The sequence below is a fragment of the Ostrea edulis genome, chromosome 8 (assembly GCF_947568905.1).
Source record: "Ostrea edulis chromosome 8, xbOstEdul1.1, whole genome shotgun sequence".
In the NCBI taxonomy this organism is placed as follows: Eukaryota; Metazoa; Mollusca; class Bivalvia; order Ostreida; family Ostreidae; genus Ostrea; species Ostrea edulis.
The window spans coordinates 23094272-23109111 of record NC_079171.1 but is presented as its reverse complement, the minus strand read 5'-3'; the positions used below and the strand labels follow the sequence as shown (position 1 = coordinate 23109111).

Below are 14840 nucleotides of genomic sequence, written 5' to 3'. Positions count from 1 at the left end.
TATAAGAAAATAAAAAACTATTGATTTTTTATATATATTTGAAAACATATCTGTTCTTTTTGTAAAGTTTAAGAAAATATATATGCAAACTTTATATTTTCTATGAGATTTTGATAATAATTATAAAATTGTTATTCCTTTTATCATATTTATTGTAAAATATCATTTTGATTTTTAAAAAGAGAGATTTCTTATTTCGATGAAATAAGCTTGATGATCATTTGGTTTAGTATACATGTACTACATATTACATGTAATGATTGTCAAAACAAAATCTGATGACAGAATCATGGTTGGCTTCCTTTCACTCCAGATCATTGTCAAAACAAGAAGTAAGTGAACTATCATATAATAATTGATATATAAACAAGTTAATGATTTTTCCTTTCTTATTATCTGATAATGAACATTTAATAATGAACTGAAGGTGCTAAATGTGGCAAAACAAACATCAATAATGATGACATGTATTCCCTTGTACCTCCTATCCACTGTAAGAAATGTCTGGTGTCTGAACAACAGCTTTAGTGAGCATTTGGGTACCACCTGTTATTATTATCTTAAAAGTATATATGGGGTCTCATTTGCTAAGTCATTTTTGTGACTTTTCTACATATTTTGTGACTTTCTGTCCTGTGACTTTTTGTCCGTATACCAAACATGAATCCTATTTTGACTAATTTCGTGAAACTGAAACGTGTCCTTTGTAAGCAATTATAGTTGGGGCATAAGTGAACAGATATACGTTGACCTTGAAAATAAATAAATAGATATTAGGTAAATTAAGACGAAAAAAGCCGCCAGACGTTAGTTTTGTTGTCTTATGGTTTTTATTTGGGAATAAGAAGGATGGCACGATCCCTCATGCCTGCTGGTTCCTATACACGATCCTGCTATATGTACATAGAGTCTAGTTGGTTAAATTTTAACACAAAAAGAATTATCTCGTAATAGGAAAGTCTTCCACTTTTGTACAAAAACACCCAAAGTAAACCTCCAAGTTGTATACAGTAGATGTGTGGTTGTTCGCATATCGGAGATAATTTGAATTAGATAATCAGAAAATATATTTGAAATAATAGAGGGTGAGAGAAGAAACATACTATGCAAAATAGATAAATAAATAATAAAACAATGTTGAATATGTGCCTACGTATTGTTCGTAAATTGGGCGAGTGGTATTTGTACTTATGATTACGAAGGTTGGTCACAGTAGAATAACCTGGTGTTATTTTATTTACAGGTAATTGTTTACACCTACACGTTAATCCAAGTTTAAGGCGTCTAGCTGTGCCTTGTTCACACCTGTTATCATGTGATTAAAATATAAAAGATGACTTAGGAATTGTTATGGAGATAACACTATTGTAAATATGCTTTGAATAAAAAGCCATTGTTTTCAAGTTGTTTATTCGTTATTAGATATCTTAGACATAATTCAGAAATCTTATGCATTAAAATATCAATTTTGGAGTTGGATAATACAAGTTAATTTGTATCTTTCAAGTTATGATGTGCATACGAAACAGAAAACTGAAAAGGGGGTTTATTATTACTATGGATTTAAAACCAGTGGGGCACCGCTTCGAGTTAAATACCACACATGCGCAGAAGCCGGTGATCCGAGTCGTTCTTTTCCCTATATATTCTATTAAGAGCGACCCTGGTCACCAGCGACCGCCACCACGGTTACACCGGTCGACGCCCGATGCAAAATTCTAGTCATCCGGGGTGATCCGATATCTTTGGGTTCTGTGACGTAATGCCGATGTCAACACGGTATTAACACGATCGATGCAGACACGGAAAATGCCGGTTTTTCTGCGGACTTTACACGGATACTTCGGTGGCTACACAGACTTCTCGGTTGATACACGGACCTCTCGGTTGATACACGTACCGTACACGTACACGGATCCACAGGCAATTGCATCGCTTGGGTCGAATTTATTATATAAATAGTACGCTTTAATAGTAAATTCGCCCCCAAGCGATGCAATTGCCTGTGCATGGATCAGTGCGGAGGAATTTTTTTTCCGGGACGATCCGGGATAAAAATTCAACGTTTATTTTTTTTCACGGTTTGGCTTGGCCAAGTCGGATTGTCTTGGACGCCGCTGAATGCATACACGGTTTGTACATTGTGATGGAGGATTGTCACGGACCATCACGGATTGACAATCCGGGATAATCCGGCGTCTCATGCGTGAATGTGTGAAAGGGGCTTACAATTAAAAGAAAAATTCGCGACATGGCTGAGATAAAAAGTTGTTAAAGCATGCATATACGTATATACATATCATATATATAGACCTCCCCTTCTTAACCTGATCATGGTTAATTTGAATTAAAGAATATTTCGCAAAATTTGTTACATCCTCAACGTTGATGTTTCGACGTTGAAACAACGTTGAATGATAATTGAATACGCGTCACTTTTTCAATGTTGAAAATATGTTGAATAACGAACGTTGAGATATTAACAAATATTCAACGTTGAAAATATGTTATATCATCATCGGTGATTCAACGTTGAAATCTCGACAAACATTCAACATTGAAAATACGTTATATCTTCAACGTTGTTGCAACGTTGAAAGATCGACAAACATTTCAACGTTGAAAATATGTTATACTTTCAACGTTGTTTCAATGTTGAAAGATCGACAAACATTCAACGTTGAAAATATGTTATACCTTCAACGTTGTTTCAACGTTGAAAAATCGACAAACATTCAACGTTGAAAATATGTCATACCTTCAACGTTCTTTCAACGTTGAAATATCAACGAACATGCAATGTTGAAAATATGTTATATCTTCAACGTTGTTTCACCGTTGTGGTTTCGACGTTGAAACTTCAACGTTGAATTATAGTTGTTCAACGTTGCAACCAATATTCAACCTATTCTCAATGTTGAAACAACGTCGCGTGCCTGCTGGGAAGGAACTCCTTGAGAGAAATTAAAAATATTTTTAATATTTACATGTATGATTAAGATTCCTTTTTGCCAATATTCTTTCCAGCTTAACAAGGTTATTATCATGTTCATTGAAAATAGTTATTCTTAAAGGCCCGGGAATTAGCTGTCATTTTGATACCAAAAAATGAATTAAATGAAATTTGCTTCATATCATACATGTATATTTCAGTGATAACACCAGTATTTAATTATTTCAAACACCTTTTAACCCAAAAACAGGCACATGAATGTGTATGAATATCACATGAATTTTGGTAATTAAATGATTATTGTCTTGCAAGACAATAATTCGTCCTTATGTATTTCTATACACTAAAAGTGACAATCTATTGTCGTTTTATTAGGTTTCTCATGTTTTTGTACAAAATAAATATTATTATTAGGCATTAATATATATTCTTATTGAGAGATTTTGAATAAAAAGGTTGCCATCACTTTCACAGCTAATGCCCCTTTGACAAACTACATAGCATATCATAATTAACTTGCTGTTAATGAATATGTAACTCTTAAATTATGTTAAGAGAATTTGATACCAAAGTGCAGAATATTATATTGTAAAATGTACAAAGGTGCAGCCTTGAAATTTATTAAACATAACAATAATATGATTTCACAAAGTGTATTAATCAGTAATTGACAGTATCATTTATACCATTCATAAATGTATTTTTACATAATGCATTTAGTACTACTGTGTGCTGGATTATTTTTCAACTCCATGTAAATAATAAATTACATTCAAGGGCAACAACTCTTCTAGACGCATATTCTGTTCTGAACACATTCTCTTCCATAGTCATAAGATATACATCATCACTTAAACTAATGTGTTAACATGTGCATACCATAGGAAAAGATTTCACACACATATATCATAACCTATTATCCAATGTGGAGATGTACATGGACTCCAAAGTTTAGATATTGTATGTCTAAAAACATGTTCATTTGAAATATTAATAAGTACAAATGTACAATGTCAGCTACAATATGAGTTGAGGATTTTTTTCAAGTTTTTCATAGCAAAATCATGATGGTATGTAAATCTATCCAAATACATAAGGGTCTTAGTACAGTTTCCATCACATCCATTCATATTCCTGGTCATCCTATCTCCAACAATCTAGACATTTAACTTAGTTCTCTCCATGCCAAAACACATAGGACCGAGACTCTCTCCAATCAACTCTGTTCTATTGCTACCATCTTGATTTCATTCAAGTTTCTCCATTCTCTGCAAGCATCTGATCTGGTAAGCATCTATTGACTTTCCACCTATTCACCTTCCAAGACATGGACATGCAAAATTTCTGAAAAAATAAATGCAAATATACCCTATGATAAATTTTAAATACATGCGTCTTAAACAGTACACAGGCCAAAGAGCCACATCGCTCAACGGAGTCACCTTGGCCCTGCCATTGTACAGCTGTTGTGATTTTAAAAAGATTTCAGTCTTTATTCCTATGAAAAATGTTGATCCCATATTGTGGCCCCAGCCTACATGAACCCCAAGGATCACAACATTACTGAAAATGAATTCATATTACACAGAAATGCCTCAACACCAATATGATCGACAAGATCTTGCTGTTCTGGATAAGACCAAGGTTACAAGGTAATTGATCATGGTACATGCATGATACAAAAGATCTTGCCATAAGAAATCTATATACATGTACCAAATATGAAAGCTCTGTCTTAAATAGTTGAGATATTGAATAGGTCAGATTTTTATCAAAAGTAGGTCAAACTTCCAAGATCGAACACCATTGCATCACATGAAAGAACTTTTCGTAAAAAATGTATATACAAAACATAAAAGCCCTACCTAGCTTAAATAGTTCAAGAGATATTTTTAAAAAAGATTTTTCCTGTATACTTGTATGCAAAACCTTTATCCCCTATTGTGGCCCACCCTACCCTCGGGGCCATGATTTTAACAAAATTGAATCTGCAATATGTCAGAGAGCTGTCATGTAAATTTGAACTTTTCTGGCCCAGTGGTTCTAGCGGAGATTTTTAAATGCCCCCCCCCCCCCTATTTTTACATTTTTGTGATTATCGCCCCTTTAAAGGGGGCATAGTCTTTCATTTCAACTCATTTCAACAAACTTGAATCCCCTTAACCCATGGATGATCTATGCCAAGTTTGATTGAATTTGGCCCAGTGGTTCTGGAGAAGATGAAAATGTGAAAAGTTTACAGACAGATGGCAGATACAAAGTGATTAAAATAGCTTACTTGAGCTTTCAGCTCAGGTGATCTAACAATATATCTTTTAAGATGTTTCAGCATATATATATCTTTTATTAATAATAACTTCTTACCCTGTCCCTTTTCTTTTCAGTGGAATGAAATCTGGGTTGTAAGATGGTAGATACATTTTTATCCATTCTTCAGCTTTCTGGAAGTGTCATTTTGGAGTTTCAGACAGGCTTTGTTTCCTGAAATAAACTTTAATTAAAAAAACATGTTTAGAATTTCTGGTTTCATTTTGAACTACATGTATTTGGAATAAGTAAATACTTGTAACATTCAAGGGACATTATATGGAATGAGCACATGGGATTCTAATATCATTTATATGTATATACTTAGCTGTTACCTTCCCATTGCATGTGTCATGGAAGGATGGTTGTATAGGACATCATCTGCTGATCACAAAGGCCTTTCTTGTATTTCCTTGATATTTCGAGTTGTACTCCCTTTTCGTCTCAATTACATTGGTTTCCATCTCATGATCTGTCTGAATATTGAAACTGTTATAAGATTTCTCATATGAATTAAAATGTAGATATTACTGGAGACTATTATTTTCATATAATTTTTCCATTTAACAAGCCTAAAAAATGTTGTATGCAGATGCTTTGTGTTACCACCATGGTTTTGACCTTCAATTCTTATTGAATCTAATCTGGGTAGATCTACAGTTCACGCTTGCCTTTTATATTTCATCAAAATTATTTGCCTGCATCATTAAAATTGCATGTGATACACGTTATACGTATAAATTACACCTTCTTTGAAAAGTAACATAAAGTCAAATGTCATAGTAAAAAAAAAAGTAATATGGTAGATCCATGAAAGTAGGTTCAAAGTAGCTAATCACCTCCATTATGATAGGATAAACTTCCTGAAGCTGGAATATTACAAAATTTTACTTATTAGATTTAGAGTTTGATACAATCTTTTTAATAGATAAAAAACACCCTAGACATTTGTTCCTTACATTTATATTTACTAGTACCTTAATTTGCTAATTAATACATGCAAAGGTAGCAGTATGTTTACTACATTCTTTGGTTGTGTGGCACTAGCATCTATTGTTTTCAAGATAAAAGATCTCCAACACCAGGGACAGAATCTTCAATTTATGCCATAAAGTAGTAGTTAGGAGAAACAAGTAATGTATAAATTCACTTAATTAAAGACAAAGTAATTACATGTAGTTAGTTATGATGATCTATCTCTGAATACCATAGAGACATAGCAGGGTTGGGCGGTTAAAACCACCCCCGGTTTTAACCAGTGGTTTTAACCATCCCGGTCAATACTCCCCAAGTGGTCAATAATGGTCAATTGTGATTTAAACTGTCCATTTTCCTATTTTTGTACATTTCTTGCAAAGATAAAAATAAATTAAGTCTTTTCATTATAATATATGGATCAATTGTTGATTAATATTTTTCATTAGATAATCAAACGTAATTTCATAAGTTTAATATATTTGGTTTGCTAAAACTGACCGAAAATATCTTCAGTACCTACCAGAGGGTCACAGTTCTATAACATAGCTTGATTATTGGAGACAGACCTCTTAATACATGTACCTGGACAGATTAAGAATAAAAGGTAGCTGGACATTACCTGAGCCCAGGAAGCAGAGTGAACAGGTGTTTTATAAAATAAGCATAGGCTGGGACCAGAGATGACCAGTGTACCTGTTATTGTTATGAAAACATCACTAAACCACCCTCAAATGTTTATTCAACAGTTAAAATGAAGATTGATGAAACAATACTTATACTAAGGTAGTTCTTGTTAAATTAAGGAATTTGAACAGAAACTTTTACATCTCCCCAATTCAACAGAGTCATTTGTACATTATTTATGTAATATTATGACTTATAAGTATATTATATATACCAAACAATTTTCAATCGACCAGTATTAACCAGTATTGACCACCGGCCTCATATCGACCACTTTTTTGCCAACCCTGCCCCGGGCATAGACATATAACAGATATGTTATCCGTTATATGTCTATGTGAATACATACATGTACTGCAACTTTGCATTCTGAACAATTAAACATACACATTTATATAATTATTCAAGTCCATATTGCTCTTTTTCCAGCCAATTGTGTATTTACTAGTTCTGGTATACATGCTATAACTGGTGAATTTGATTACATCCCTTGGGCCCCCCATTTTCATCTTAATACTTAAGCCCCCCCCCCCCCACCCACCTCTGAATATCCAATCCTCCAAATCAATGTCTACTTTCCGATTTTTTGTTGGGGGTTGGACGAAAATACAATGATCATTTCGATGTAATGGGATTGTGAAACCAGTAGGATAATTTGGTTCAGACAGTGAGTTTTGCATTTCATTCATGCATAGAATAGCCCTACTTACATGATCTCACCTCTGATATAAGTGCTATGTCCAGGGATCTATGTTTGCCCTACTTTCAGTTTTCTATTCTTTATGGGATTTATGCGATTAATCATTGTTCATTATTTTCACTGGTCTACATAACGGTAAGAAAGAAATAAAGAAGTTTTTCCTTCAACGTATCCGCTTCGTTTGTTTATTGCCGCCATTGCGCACTAGTATTCCGGATAAATACTAACTGCTGTCAGATAAGTCGGACCAAAACAAAGTCGGACTATAACAAAGTCGGACCATAACAAACTCGTTACAACACAAGTTATTGAAGTAACAGTATAGAGTAATACACTCCATGAAAATTGTGAATACCATTTCCATTGCTCTTTTGAACTTTCGACAACATGTAAAGAGCACGAGATTAAACAGATATATGTTTTCTCTTTCATTGCAAAAAACTTTCTATAGCATAAAATAAATAATATATAAAATATGTAACTGAAATCATACATAATCTTTAAACCAATATACAATTAAAATTTACACCCAGCCCGTCAGGCCTACATGTATGCCAATTTAAACATAATTAATTTGGTAATAAAGGTACATGAAAAACTATTCAGTTTCAAGAAAAAATAGCGCATGTGTTTTATAGGACAAACACCACCAAATGTTTTCCCATAGACTTCCATACAAATTCCAATCACTGTCAATTATTTATTAAGCCAATTTTCAAAAAATCAGTCACCATTCAGCAAAGTTCATCATCTCCCCTTCAAAATTCCACCAAAAAATATATGGCTTGCCGTTGCGTTTTTCCTTCAAATTTTGGCCTGTTTACAACTAGTGTAGATCCGCACTGAATGAAATTGTCCATCCAAATATCACCTCTCCACTCAGATCTTCCCTTATAACTTCTGTATCTTTCTACATATTCTGTTATGTCACCTGTCATTTTTATCACTTATATTTCACTATTAAATTCCATCACAAAGATTTTCCGTTAATGACCAATCAGATCTCCTGTCAACTTTTCTTCTCCGCACAACTTTGGGTGTCCACAATGGCGGTGCCCTGTTGCTAGGCAATTCTGGTGTTTTTCCTATAACCAAATGGAAAACAAAGTGAAAAAGTGGCCAATTTGACATTTTTAGATAACATGCACATAGTACATGTAAAATATGTAACATGAAAAAATTACATGAAAAAACATGTAAATTATGACTATCTATATAATGTAACCCCTCACACATGATAAACTCAACTGTGATATGAAGCTGTGTTGAATGTCAACTTTATAATGACTTTTTACAGTGCTTATTGAAGTAAAAAATGTAAATAACAGTCTTATTGTCTTATTTTTTATGTTTTCAAGAGGATGTGAGGATTCACATGTAATTTACATATTCAGGGTACATTCTACCCGGTTTTTGAAAAAATGGCCAAAAAATCTTAATTTATCAAGGAAAAATGCTTTCAAAATGCATTTACTTTTCCAATTCAGAATGAATTCACTAAGCTGCTGACAGCCAATTAATAGAAGGTTATCAAAACATATGAGGGGTAATCTGATCTAGTAGTGTTGTTTCTCTGTAACAGTAAAACTGTCACTACCCTCTTTAACTCAGATACATTTTGCAGTGAGGGTTGCTTGCTAATTCCTATCATGATAATAAATTATTACACGATATCACTTAAACTTGACATGATGCTGATAGAGCACTGGAAAAAGCACATCACAAGTGAATTTCACTTCAGACAGAATATTCCTAGCAGAATTATATGTCAGTTTTCAAAGATGGGAAAATTCAAAAAAGGGAATAATTATGGTTTTAAGCCAAAATATGTGCCTCACAACAAGGGGAAATTACATGAAAAAAAAAGAAAACTCACCTGCACCATTCACGAGAGTTGACAGGGAAACCCTACAACTGGTGACGCATCCATCCTCTCTGTGTGAGGAGCAGGAAATGATGCTCAGGCCTGGGTGCCACCGACTGCTTCGGCCAAGACCCCTGAAAAAGGAAGGAAACCATGAGACTTTAAATCAGGCTGAATCCTCAGGGTAACGATTACAATTCTTCTAACTTTCTTAAATTATGAAACAAAACCTCTTTGAGTAAAAAATATTTGTTCTAATTCTCAGAATAGGCCCACATATGGCCAAATTGGCTGAAATAAGGGGTATCCCTAAGATCCTGTAAATTTAATTAGCTTAATTAATTTTATAATTAATAAACTCTCTAAATTATAGCAACATTACAATAATTGTTCATTCATATGAAGAGAAAGTTACAGAAAACAGTTGTTAGGGACTGTGATGAGCCTCTTGACTCAACTTTTGAGAACAAGTATAGTCAAAGGGAAGTAACTCTAATTTCTGAAAATGAACTTGCCTGGTTAGGAAGTAATCAGGTACATAACTGATTTCGGCAGGTGCGAAAATGACTCCTACAGACTGCTGCATCTGGAAAAGACATGTGGCATGTTCAACGCAGAGTTCAAAGAACGTGGGCGGGCCAATCCAGGCTGTGATGGCGACCTAACCTGGGACTTGGACTCTGAAGAGAGGCGTGGCCTGGGCACTAGGTTACGGCTTAAATGTAACACCTGCACCTACGTGTCCAAAATGTATAGTCTCTATGTCGAAGTAGAATCCGGTTCCAGGGGAAGGAAAGCAGCAGCAATAAACTATGGCCTACAAATAGGTCTCAGTCAAACCCCCATTGGCAGTTCATCTCTTCGTAAAATCCTCATGTCAACCAACACCCCACCTCCAGCCGAGTCTTCTCTACAGAAAACAAGCAACACCATTATGCAAAAAGTAATCACCTTAAGGTAGCTATTGATAGCTAGCCCCCAAAAAACAGCTCATTGAATTTTTTTCAATTTTATTTATTACAACATTTTGACTTTATCATAAAACATATCAAAAAATCAACAAAAGTAATCAGGTTAATTTTCGAGGAAAGCGAGATTGAAATCCATTCTTTTGCAGCCCCAAAAGGCAAAAAATGCCAAAATTGAGCAAATTAACACAAAAGCCAATAAAAATTTTATTGACACCAGAAATATTGTTTGTCATATATAGTTATGTAAATTAAACACAAACAGATAAAAAATCAACATGGATTAGAAATTCAAAATGCATCTAAGGAAAACATTGGCATGATTCGACTTGGCAATTGGCCAAATTTACCCTAAATATGGCGTTTCTCAAATACTATCAGGCATACATTTTCTGACAACAACAAAATTCTGCTCAAAAAATTTCTGATTTTATTTCATTTTTACAATAAGTCAAGTAGTATCTAAAATATTGAATAGAAAAAAATATACCAAATGAGGTTTAATCTGAAACTATGTCAGATTTTGTAACCCTACCCCCTCCCTTCTAGAAATGAATTTTAAGAGATACAGTCAGCAGAGATAAATTATTGACCTTAAATGATTAAGCATTCCCAAATTACCATATTGAGCATTCAAACTCACAATACTAGAAGTTTCTATGAGCCATTTAAGAATGATATATAGTGTGTGCTATTGCAGTTGACCTTTTCGCACTCACAATGATTGCCTAAATATTTAGTTATTTTTCATACAATTTCTTGTAATAACTGGACCAAATCTATTACCTATACATATTTTTTGATAGAAATTTATATCACTATACAGTATAATACACCAAATATGTTTAAATAACCATTTCATATTTCAATAAGTAATTAATATCAATGGAAAGAGACCCATGGACTGCCCATGGATCACTACATTTAAGTCCATCTGAGTCATCTTACCCTCACAGATAGGTGTGTCTTTCATAAGTTTAAGATTTCTAATTGTAGTTTCACATGGAACCAAAAACTCACTATTGGATAACTGAGAATGCATGTACATGTATATTTCATTAACTAACTGAAGTTTTCCCCAGGTGAAGGTCTATGTTCACTGTATGTATAAGGGGGTGGGGGACGGGGGGGGGGGGGGGGGGGGGGGGAATTAGTTCCATTATGAAACTTTTCTAAAAATTTGATATACATTAATGTATCTATGATGTATGTTTCAACTAAATTTTGAATTACAAGGAAAATTTAAACACATTGATTGAAGTTATAAAATTGATATTCTTAATATCATGTGCACATTTTTTACTAATATATCTAAGAAAGAATAATCAACATTGAAATTTCCTTTACATCTATGCAATATTATTGTCTTTCAAAAGGCATGTACTTGTAATATACGAGTACATGTACTTGTTTTCCCTTAAATTCACAATTTAGTTTAAAGTATGTTGTATAACATCCACTGCTCTGAGCTCATATAAGTGAATTAATGTTTTTCATCCAGTCCCAAATTTTGCAGTAGTTCTTTAATCTTCGGAACTTGATCAAATATTTTTAACTTTGGGTGTCCACAATGGCGGCGCCATGTTGCTAGGCAATTCTGGTGTTTTTCCATCTGCCCGTGTAGCACATTACAAAAATGGCGACTCTTGGCAGACGTTTATTTTCATTACTAATACTCGCAGCGATACTTTACACGGCAACAGATCCCGTTCCAAGTACAGAAAGAATTATTGGTGAAACTAGCATAATACCTAGGAACGATCAAGAATATAAAGAACAGACGAAGAACATTACCTGTAACGATACATGTGATAATGGAGAAGTGCAATGGCCTCATTATGTACCCAGCAGTACGGGTAATGTTACGTACATAGTATGTGCTTGTAAAAGACCAGTACAAGGTTATTGTTTAGAGTACAATGAAGGGGGTAAAATCATACAACCAAACAATGCTGAAATTTGTACGACTTACAAACTATCTCCCTGCAAACCAGTGTACAATTCCACAGACAGCTATTTGCTCTTTCAGTGTTTTGAAAGAATTGCAAAAATGCCTACACCTATACAACTCGTGGAAAAACTAATTAATTGTAAGAACCAAATATATAACATTACTAGAGAAGCTACAGCGCCACAGTTGCCAAGGGATGATTCATGTAGTCAACAGAATGCCAAAATCAAAGAGTTAGAAGATGATACAATTGTTCTAGGTGTAGTAGTTGGTGTGTTGGTTGTTGGTTTTAGCATTGTATGTGTTTGCTTATGCTTAACCAAACGCTCAAAAAGTGTCGAAGAGAAAAACTATAGTAAAACTGTTCAACGTGATCTTGACAGTACTGATGATAGCGAATTGAATGAGTTGATAATCAACGAAACGAAAGTGAACGATATACAGGAATCCTCAGCAACACCTCCTGGTCATGGGAGACCTTCAGAACAAGTAGAAGACTTCATTTCAATTCCATCAACGCCACGCATTGGACCTTTTCATATACAAGAAAGTCTTTCATGCAGGAAATGAAAAAAAAATATTATCACTTTAAATCCTACACCAAAATACAGTGTTCCACCATCTTGAATGGACCTAGTCAAACTAGTTCATATTGATATTCTTTTTTAAGGTATAAAGAGTTATAACTGATATGATTAATTAGAAACATATATGTTGACTGTCTATTTTATAACCTGTACAACTGTCATCAGGTCATTAAAATATATATTTTTCTTGCATGGAAGTAGATGTTACATGATCAAAACATAATCATATATCTTGACTCTTGTCATAAACTACTTCCATTATAAACTGTACAGTTGTTATCACAATATAATGCTTTTGTCGTACATCAGTGGATGTCACATGATTAAAACGTACATTTGACTCTTGTTACAATCTCAGCTGTATAAATCGTACAGATGTCATAACAATATGTACTTTCATTATAATTTGCACGACTGGCAGAACAATTCCTAGATCATGTCTGGCTGTATCGCACAGGTCATTGCATGATTAAAACATGTATTTTGACTTGTTGCAAACAATCTGTTATAAATTTAATCTATGTAATAAATTTTCATCACAATATATACTTTTGTTTCATTGAAATGGATGTTACATCAGGATTTAAACATATTTTGAATCTCTCTGTTAAAACTGGACCACTGTGACTGTACACTTTAAACCCATCTATTGATTTTTCCTCTGAGATTGATTTCATCAATATAATTATATATCAGTTACATCACAATCAATTAAAATCAAACAAGGGAGTCAGTCTACAAAGCTTATCTTGGGGAGGAAATGCAGAGAGGAGGGGGTGGATATGATGCTTTGGTCACATACTAAACAATGATACTAGAAGTACTACCAGTAAGAATCTTCTTGTTTTCATTACAATGCCATTAAGAATTGGAGTGCTTTGCCTTTAGAAACGAAACGATAGTCAACAAAACAAACATTTTTAAAAAAAAGCTGTAAAGTCGATATTAGCCAGTAAAGAAAGTTATGTTATATGACATGTCCAGTTTTGTGAATACATAAATTCTTTCACTCTATTATAAAATGTCCATAACATGCAACTTCCTTTTTCAATGCATTATGCAACCATTTAAGGTGGGTCGATCTTCATGACTTATCAATATTAATAGTTAAAAGTGGAAAAACTATTAATTTCCACTCAATATAGTTTAATCTAACCAATAACCAAAGAAAATGTGTGTTGCCACCCTTTTAAAGATGTCAGACATACAAAAACAGAAGCATACATCAACATAAAAAAGTCGCACAGGATGATGAAAATTAATAAAAACTTGTTGAAATGACAAATTTTAAATGTCAACAGTTTAAGAAATCTGATAATTCATAGTTATATAAAAATTAATTGTGGATATTAGTGAAATTGTGTCGTAGACATGCAGTAGAGGAAATTCCAGCATAGGAGTTATTGTCCTTGACAACATTTTTAAAATTAGAAATAATTGATTATCTATGGAAAATAAAAACTTTTTCAGTATCAAAAGTTTACCAGATTTTTTATTTTATTCAGTGAATAAAATTCCTGTGAAAGATATATTTCAATCTTGCGCAAAATTTAATTAAATAAAGATTTTGCAAAAACCTGAGGATCAATCAACCTTAAGTGAAATTCTGCTAAAATTCCAATACTAGTCTTGTTTTACCACTTCTGTCTGTTCATCAAAAATGTGCAAATTTAAGCTTTTACGCATTATCCTTAAGGTTATCATATCATTATACTGGTACGTGATGCATCCATGTCTCTTGTTCTTTACTTGTTGTTATTGCACTGTTTGACAGATTATGTCGGGGTTCAATGTGTAATTTATAATCATGACATTTTGTGATATTTTACACATGAATAAAAATGATAT

General features: G+C 33.5%; 1 protein-coding gene and 1 long non-coding RNA gene across 2 annotated transcripts; one reads left to right on the top strand and one right to left on the bottom strand.

Annotated features, from left to right (window-relative positions):
- Nucleotides 1-3528: 3528 nt before the first annotated feature.
- LOC125660736 (uncharacterized) lies at nucleotides 3529-5729 on the bottom strand. The gene is made up of 3 exons (XR_007364452.2): nucleotides 5596-5729; nucleotides 5318-5444; nucleotides 3529-4297 (listed from the first exon to the last, which is right to left on the bottom strand). It is a non-coding gene; the product is annotated as an uncharacterized LOC125660736 (long non-coding RNA).
- A 6353-nt stretch (nucleotides 5730-12082) lies between these two features.
- On the top strand, nucleotides 12083-14829 carry LOC130049470 (uncharacterized). Its single transcript, XM_056147187.1, has one exon. It carries the CDS (start codon nucleotides 12091-12093, stop codon nucleotides 12973-12975), a length of 885 nt encoding a protein of 294 aa, XP_056003162.1. The 5' UTR covers nucleotides 12083-12090; the 3' UTR covers nucleotides 12976-14829.
- Nucleotides 14830-14840: the final 11 nt, after the last annotated feature.